At 31.4% G+C, this 9,430-nt stretch overlaps 1 protein-coding gene across 2 annotated transcripts; it reads right to left on the bottom strand.

Moving 5' to 3' along the window:
- Positions 1-1,452: 1,452 nt before the first annotated feature.
- On the bottom strand, positions 1,453-5,780 carry LOC114380143. 2 transcript variants are annotated; one of them, XM_028339083.1, is made up of 7 exons: positions 5,550-5,780; positions 4,795-4,874; positions 4,476-4,684; positions 3,621-3,843; positions 2,613-2,698; positions 2,338-2,429; positions 1,453-2,137 (listed from the first exon to the last, which is right to left on the bottom strand). In XM_028339083.1, the coding sequence occupies exons 2-7, from the start codon at positions 4,867-4,869 to the stop codon at positions 1,896-1,898; spliced, it is 927 nt and encodes a 308-aa protein (XP_028194884.1). In that variant the 5' UTR covers positions 4,870-4,874; positions 5,550-5,780; the 3' UTR covers positions 1,453-1,895. The 2 variants fall into 2 exon arrangements, with proteins under 2 accessions (XP_028194884.1, XP_028194883.1); XM_028339082.1 differs by lacking the exon at positions 5,550-5,780 and having other exon boundaries at positions 4,795-5,523.
- Between the last annotated feature and the right edge of the window lie 3,650 nt (positions 5,781-9,430).

Raw genomic sequence — 9,430 nt, 5'->3', positions numbered from 1 at the left:
GTTTGATACAGGTTTATTTTAAAAGAAAAATGTAATAGTTAAACTTAAAAAAAAAAGTGTGCTGATAAGGAAGATATTAAGCATAAAATTATGATGGAATATAATATAATTGTCATAAAAATAAAATTATAAATTTATTATAAATGAAATTTGTTAAAAAACACACCAACAATTTAAAAATTATTTTCACTAAATGTATATAAAATATAAAATAATCGATAAAATATCTAATTCGGAGAGTAAAACTAGGGAGACGATAATGCGGCTAACTAAAACCGCATGTGGATCTGAGTTAATTATCAAATGAATTAAATAGTTATTTTGCCTCCAAATTTTAGGTGAGAATATTTATGCTTATTTTACAATCATATATATTGCATTATACGGAGGATTAGGGTGATTACCGTTTCGGATCAATTTGACAATTCGATAATTTGAATTAAATCAATTAGATTGTTTCGGAATTTTTTCTTGTTCGGGTCTAAAATCAATTAAAATTCAATATTGATTGGTTTGAATATTAGATTCATTCTTTTCAAATTTAAATCAACCCAAATCAAACAAATTATATACTTATTATTATTTTAATGCTCAATTGTGTGTTTTTTAAATCTTTTTATTGTGTTTTAATTTAGTATACCTTTAAATTAAAATTTATGTTGAATAATTTAGTTTATTTCTTTTATATTATTATATAGAGATGGACTTTTATGATTTAATGAATTATGTGTTATTTTTTTATAATTTATGCTATTATTTAGTTGTTCTAATTAATCACATTTAAATATGTTGCTTATATTATTTTATAACAATATTATTTATCAAATTTGGGACAAAACCATGCTATTTTTTTAAAAAAATTGATTTTATTTTTTGTCAAATATACGTGACTCAGCCCACTCATAATTATATTAGTAATTTTTTTTATGAACAAACATTAATTATTAGTTTTTAGTTTTTGTTAAGAAGAGAATTTGAACTCATTTTTTTCATTCTCTTTCTCTTTTACTAGAGCAATATTATATCTTTATCATCCAGTTGGTTTGGTTCGGACTAAAAAAACATTCTAAGATTCAAACCGATCCAATTGAAATCAAATTAATTTTAATTTAATTTTCTTTCAAATTTGAATCAAACTGATCGACCATGAACACCCTTAAAAACACAATTAAACACTTCAAAAGAAAAAGGACAATTAAGCTAGACCATGTGCTATATCAATGCATTAGATACATTTTCTTATTCTATGATGGGTCCACGCGGAAATAAAAGCTCAGAACCTACATGTCATTCATGGCAAATGGCCAACCGTTCATTCAATTTCTCATGCATCTCCCCTCACTAGATTGCATTCTTAAACTCTCTTTTTCCTTTTTACCAAACCAATGCCACACCCAAAACAACAATTATTATAAAAAAAAAATGTTCATGGTATCATGTGATGCTTATCTATTAGCAAACAAGAGCCAGTGGATCGGTGGCATTTACAGAAACATTCCACGTCTCAACTATAATGGTCATCATCATCATTGGTCAATACTAGCAAGTGATCATACACAATCCAAGTTTCAAAGTTCTATGTAGTCTCACTCTCACATCATCTTAGTAAATTATAATAACTCTGGCCTCCTCACCTACCACTCTATATACAAAGGAGTCAACTCATTTGATCGGTTACATACCCTTACAAGGGCTTGTGTCCTAATTAAAATGCTCTCAAAGGGTCAATTAAACAACTACAAAGTACTACAAATCCTCATTCCTCATCACACTCAAAAGCCAACAAAAAGGGGTGCAATTAATGGTCCAAGCAAGGGCACAACAACAAAATATATATCCAAAAAAAAAGGATTTTTTAGGGGTCAATTTTGCAAAGTAGTGTGCACTAATTTGTTCTAGCCATGCCGAGCGCCCATGAAGTAATTGAAGTCATGATGTTGGACCCTTAGTTGCTTCAACCATGAATCTGCCACGCTCAATAGTGAGACTAGTCTTTCTTGGTCCCTACCACAATTCCCTGAGACCCACACACTCCCTTGCATCTTATACGTGGCCAAACCAAATGCTGGCAGCGAAATTCCTTCACCTTCCTTTCTCTTCTCGTGGGCTCCCTCGGTATCATCATCAAGGTCCATATCTATAAAACACAAGTACACACATAAGGAAAAAAAAAGTTCCACTTAGTGCATATTCTCTTTCCAAAATTTTACGGTTTTTATTGGGGTGAATTTTCAAGATTTTTTTCCTTTTCCGCAGAAAAAGTTAAAATGATATAGTAGTTGTACATAATTATGTAGTGTGACATATGGATAGAGAATGAAATAATAATAATAACACCTTGGAATGAAGATGAAAGTGTGTGGAAAGTGAGGAAGCATGTTGAGAGATCTTTAATTGTTCTTCCCATGGGAATATGATATATGGGGTACCTGGAAACAGTAACCATGGAAGATCTATTCATCAATTGATCATATACATTAGAATATTCCTTACATCAAGGATACTTGTTGAAATCAATTCCAAATTTAGTTAACCGTAAGGACCAGTGATTTGGTAGAAAAAGGACCAAAAAAAAAAAATACATGTTTAACATGAGAGAGAAAATTAATTACCAAGCAACTGCCATCCAACTTGCTGGGGAAAGATCTACACTTCTTAGTGACATCAACCCCGGGTATCTTTCTGCTAAGCCAGTAATCTGAAAGTTAAAAATATATTAGTCAGCAATAGTGTGCCATTTGTTCTAATCTAAGATAAAATTTTGAGAGAATTAGTTTTGAACATAATTGAAGGTGTGTCCAAATTAATCTCAATCATAGATGTCGCCTTCAAATGCGTGCACGGTTAGAAACATTGATTTCAATGGTAAACGAAAGAGGCCCAGAGGTACTATATAATTTTTAAGCCTTTAAATTTTTGTAATAAAGTTAATCTTGCAAATATTTAAATTTCTATTTACAAAGAATTGAAGCGAAAATTACGGTTTTTTTGTATCATCAAGGATTTCTTTTATACCCTCAATTTCTGGAAGTCATGGCATTGAATTGGATAAAACGCTTTACAAAAGATTTCTGCGGAGATACGCTAATCTATTGAAACACTAAATTACGGATTTTTTTTGTTGAATATATAGATAGATCACAAGAATCCAAACACAGAAAAGTGAAAACTACATTCAGCAAAGGTTTTTGGAAGGAGAACATATGCTCACTCAAGAAGTATAAAAATAAGAATAATAATTAATTACATTGAAGAAGGTGGGGGCGGGGGGTTCCACAGAAGAAAGAGATAGCAGAGACTAGACTAAGAAGTGCCAAGTTATTATGAACAGAGAAAAACGAGTTCTCCGGATTCACATGATCATAAGTCAAAAGTCACAGTTAACCTTTTATGGATGCCCTATCACTAAAGATTTTTGGTGATTACAATACAAACTTCTAAAAAAGAACATTCCCTATTCCCTCCCTATGCCTAATCTGTGGATTCTCATCTAATTAGAAACACTAAAATCAGAATCCAGATATAGATGAAAATCATGAAATTCTTTCAGCACATCTAATAACTAATAAAGCTGCAAAAAAAAAAGTTAGAAATGGCCAACAAGAACAAAACAAACGCACCTTATCCATTAGAGGAACTCTCCCATATGGAGTTGATCTTTCAAAATATTGGAAGTAAAGGTGACCCAATCGGTCATTCATGTGCCACAAACAATCGTGCTCAGATCCTCCTTCTTCTGACGAAGTTCCATCCCACCTCCATAGTTTGTCACTCTCACTCTCTTCACTGTAGGAATCGCTGTACGAATCCCTTGTCTCACACTCACCTGACTCGGTCTCTTCCCTGAATAAGAAAGAAACAAACACTCAATTCAAATCTATGCATCCTGTTCCCTCTCATCAAAGATTGATATTACTATTTTTTTACAAACAATCATGAAGTCCAGAACCATGAACCATAATATACAAAATCACTTGAAACAAAAACAACTAATCAACAGGTATCATAGAACTATGACCATAAGAACATTGATACAAAGAGTCATTTTTTTAAGCTACATAATTGGAGTTTTTGACTCTCAGGTAGAACTCCTAGGTATTTCTAAAGCTTCGGCCCTTTAAACCTGTTATAGGACTAATTTTTTACCCGAAATTCAGTCATACTTAAATTCCTTCTAAATGTGTGTTCTGTAAATTCAGATTCTCCTCACTAATTCTTGGTCACACTTAAAAAGTTTCATCTGAAGATATATTAGGTAGAAATTGAATACAGCTCCTTGCCGTGTGTGTTGCCAACCGAATCATATCCATTGGGTACCAAATATCCCATTTGGTGATAAAAATATGCTTATATGACTATTCTTACATCAACGAATACCCTCAGGCCATGATTTGATTCAAAACTACAAAAAATTGAACAACAACCCCCACAAAACTGATATAGATTATCTTCATGTGCATATATGTAAAACATACCTGAAAGTGTTGCTGGTGAATATCTGAATTGCGGAGAGGTAAGGAACATAGTACTGAACAAGTGTCTCCCCATTGGACAACGTGATGGGAACTCCAGCTCCATAAGCACTCCATTCGTGGAAACGATTCCATAGATCACCCAAAGTGAAGTACTCAACAGCTTCTCTCTCCCACGGGTGCCACAATCGGTTAAGGTTTCGAATCTCGTGCTGTCAGAAAGAAAAACACAAAAACTTAGGATCACAACGAAAAAAAAACACAAAACACAATGAACCAAGCAGAAAACAAAAATTAACAAAACAAAGGCAAAAAGTAGCACCTTGGGAAGAAACTGAGACGGCACAACAGGTGTCGTACGCCGGAGGAAGCAGTCAAGGTTGGACTTAGATTGCATTGACCCTTCATCGAAAATCATGGTGTCAGAGGAAAAGAAAAAGATTGAAGGAGTTTCAGCTTCTCTTACAATGAGAACTAATTAAGATGAGGAAAAAACAAAGGAGCAGAGAAAGAGAAGTTGAGAAATTATTGAGGTTAATAACTAAGAAGAAAGAGAATTGAAAGGCAAATTATCTCAACAGCTAAGAGTCAAAGTCTTGTTTTTTTTTTTCTCCCGCAAAACTCTCAGTCTAACGGTCTTATTTTTATCTCCTCGACAACAATTTCTCTGTTTTAACAAAGCCAATAATAATGTTTCCAACTCAACACATAGTTACATAAACAAAAACAAACAATGACAACTCTTTCTCTCTCTTAATCTATCTAACTCTTCCTTTCTTTGATAAACTAAGTCTTGAAGAAAACTCAAGCCAACCCTGCTTTGTTCGACATTTAAGGAAAGACAACACGCTGACGCTTTAACCTTAAACCAACAAAACGAAGTCCAGAAACAAAGACACGCTAAAAACTAAAAGAAACGAAAGACAAGCATATGGAGAAAGAAAACAAGGGAACAATAAATTTATTTTCATTTTTTTTTTCTTTTTTTAAAAAACTCTTGTAACAGAAACCCGTGTTGGCGTGTTTGTTTTGTTTGAGAATAAAAACTGAAAAAGGTGGAAAAGAAGGAAAACTGACCAGAGAGAAGGTGAGTATGGGAGGGAGATGGAGGAAACTAGAAAACAAAATAGTAAAACGCTTTGGTTTGGTTGTGTTGAGAAATATCCAAAACAGAACAGAAAGTGAAACAGGGAACTTTGCTTTGGTTTCTAGAAATTGCGAATTTATGATGAAGTGTTAAGCACGGATTTATATTATGGGATGGGGTGGGTGGTGCTCTCTTACAAACCAATGACTACCGTCTACCGCGTCACACAGAATACGAAATCTGTAATAACAATTCTAAAATTCATGCGTTTCTTTCTCTGTGGGATATATAAAACTCTGTTTCGGGTTCTTTTTTCTTCTCTTCCTTTGATTTATTTTTTCTTCATGACGTGTATAATTTATGGAAAATTAAATAAATTGAATAGTTAAATTATTTTTAAATATTTAATATAATTGCTTGCTTGTCATATATACTTTTATTTGAATCGAATAAATTATTTACGCTCTTCCTCTAAATATCGCAGATAGTTGTATATCTAGAATAAGATTGAACTCAAAAAACGTTAGATTAAAATAATTTCACACCAATACATGATTCTCTTTCTTTCATTGAAGAATATTCCTTAGATTTTTTTACAATTACTAAATTAAAATTTTGGATTAGTCCTTTTTATAAAAAAGAATAATTCAAATAAAAGTTAAAACAATAATAATTAATGATAAAGGATATTAAAGGAATTAAAATAAAAAAGAATGTCTCATTTATGTTGTAATAATTTTGGAAAAATATAGTATTATTTTAGGACAAATTTATCGTGAATTCACTAAATTATTTAATTATCTTCCTATTTTATGAATTAGTGTATTGGTCTTATAAAAAAAAAGATTAAAGTGAGTAATATTCGAGTAAAAGAATTAACTTGTTCAAAAAATATCGGGAAGTGTTTTTGTTAATTGATGAGATTAGTCATAAAAGAGGAAATGGAGACATTGATTTTATTCCAGGTATTGGATAAGGTTCGTTTTAAGAATAAAGTTAAAAGAAGAGAGATTAGCTTCTTTTGGGGCGCTGATTGGGTATTAAATTGAGGCTTTGAAATTGAACCATTGATATTCAGTGGATGCAAAATTAAATTTTACCGTGACTGGTAAGACTAATTCTAAATTACCTTATTTTAGAGATAGAACATGCTGTTCTTCGGCAACAAAAATTGGGCCTAAATTAATATTATTAATTGTTTTTCATATATATGAAAAAACTATAATTAATTATTTACATAAAAAAATTCAAATTAATTGATACCTGTGAGTTTGTTATATCAAAAAATGAAATTTTTTATTTTTTGTATAAAATTTGAGAAAATGGCATCTCAGATTCAGTTGATATTTTTTATAAACAAGCTGATTTTATTTTTAAAAATGGAAGTATGACCACGAATAAAAAAATTCTGAGTGCTGAAGCAAACAAAACAAAAGTGTCAAAAAATTGACCAGTCCTTGATATATAAACATTAAAAAGATTTATTTTGCAAAACTGGACAAAATATCTTAAAACTGTCAGGCTTATGGTCACTTTCTTCTTCGCAATTTCTGATTTATAATCAAAGTCCTCAAGGAATTTTTAGCTCGTGAAAATCTATTAACTATATAAAACCTTAAATTTCTTCAAAAAGAACTATAACCTTAAACAACATTATACAAATTAAAAATTAAAGGAAGTAACTTATTTATGTACTGATATACCAAAATGTCATGCATAATTGAGTGCAATTATATAAAACGAAAGAAAATAACTTTGATCAACAAATATTACGTGAATAACAAGTCAAAATTAAATCCATTAAAAAACTTCACAGGTTATATATGTAATATGTAAATTGTATTGTATCAAAGTCTATCCAACACAAGTCAGGCACAATGCAAAGCCACAGTTTTGACAGAGTCCTGACTAATAACTACACAAACCAAACAAAATACTGTTGTATTCATTCAACGCCTTAATTGCCCAGCAAGGCACGTCATTGGTCATTGCCTCATTGGAACACTGGTTGCAGAGAAACGCGAGAACTGTTCAAACTTTAAACAAAACAAATGGAATGAGGTTATCACAATATTGCACCTTTTTACTCGTTCAACTTCGACCTTCTAATTTCGGGGAAAAGCAAAATTTAGAAATAAAATAAGAAAATATATATGGTATCCTAGTATTATTGATCAGTGCTGTATGACGGTTATATCTTTATTTTTATCCAACTTGAAATTATAATAGGGTCATTTATTTAAATTTGAATTCAGACAATCAATACCTGATAATATATATGGAATAATGCCGTATCAATTTAATTCATTAACTTGATATATATTAATCTTTACACGGTGTATAATTAAATCGTAAAATAAAAGAAGTATAAAGTATAAATTAAAATATATTTTACAAGATATATTTCAAATCAAATAAATTAATATAAATATATATATAATCACATTTTATAAAATATTATCTAATAAATTATTAAATGTGTGAATCAATTGATAAGAATTATTTAAGTTTCATCGTAAATCTAAAGTTTAAATTATTTTTTTAATAATTAAATAAATATATATTATTAGAAAAAGATAAGATATAATCTAGAGGTTGATATTCATTTGAGTAAGAATAAAAATTATTTAACGAGAAAATTAATATTTAATTCTCACGTTATATAAAATTCTTTAAAGACAATAATAATTACGTATTACGAACAAAATTAATTTATGACCTAATAGATTAAAAAATATCGTGGTCTCTAATCTAAAAAAAATACCACATGTGATTGCTGAAGCCAACCAACTATTGTAAAATTCCAAAATAAATCCCATAGTTGATACAATGAACCATCCCCCAAGACCGTGATTCCCCCAATCTGAAGTCGTTTAACTCAAATTGGACACTTCTATCCGAGCTAATCCAATGATCACTAAGGCTATGTATATCCAAATTGTTAACAGATACTTGTTATTCATTCCATACAGCAGAACATTACCGTCAAACAAACTTTAGAGCTACATAGGAAATGCAGGATTCAAAGAGCAGCTAGGTTATGAAGCAGAAAATTCTTTTTGCATTCACCTTGAGCCACATCCACAATCTAACAACAACCATCTCTATAACAATACCAAGATTGGTTTGGACATTATTAAATATTATGTTGTTCCTATGGCACCACAATGACCATATAACAGTTTCTTAGACCCCCCACGATAACAACTTTCCTTTGTTTCCCTTCAATAGACCACTATGTTGCAAAAAGAGCATCTCCAACATATCTGGTAGAGCTAAAGAAACACCAAACCATGAGTAGCATGACCGCCAGACTAATAGAGCAAAATGATATGAGAAAAAGAGATGTGTTGTTGTTTCCACCACCTGATAGTAGAAGCAACAAAGTTGTTGTCCTTCCTCAAGCTACACGCCCCTATTGATAAGGTTTTCTTTTGTTGAAATTCTATTTAGAGAAGCTCTCTAAACCAAACTAAGCTTGGATGGAATTGGTAGTTTCCAAATCTGCCTGTAAAACGAAGAAGGTACATATTGATCACACAAAGGTTGCACACACAAGCATGCTTCCCTGACAAAACTTTTGAATTGACCCCTTCCCAAGCCCAAGAATCCCGACTCTATCTCTCTCTTTGGCATTGAACCACTCAACTCACGCATAAGCACTATCACAAGTTCCTCCTCCCACTCAAAAAAGGACCTTCTCCACCTCAAAGACCATTCCCACCCTCCATCAAACCAATATCCCATACCTGAAATATAGCAATTTTTTTGTAGAGTTCACATAAAGTCTATTAAATCTCACACTTAACAGTTCCTTCCCCACCCACAAATGTTCCCAAAACATAATACGTTCACCACTCCTATGTTCTCT

The sequence above is a fragment of the Glycine soja genome, chromosome 12, assembly GCF_004193775.1.
Source record: "Glycine soja cultivar W05 chromosome 12, ASM419377v2, whole genome shotgun sequence".
Classification (NCBI taxonomy): Eukaryota; Viridiplantae; Streptophyta; class Magnoliopsida; order Fabales; family Fabaceae; genus Glycine; species Glycine soja.
Note: the sequence above shows the minus strand (reverse complement) of the source record. Positions and strands in the feature narration are given on the sequence as shown.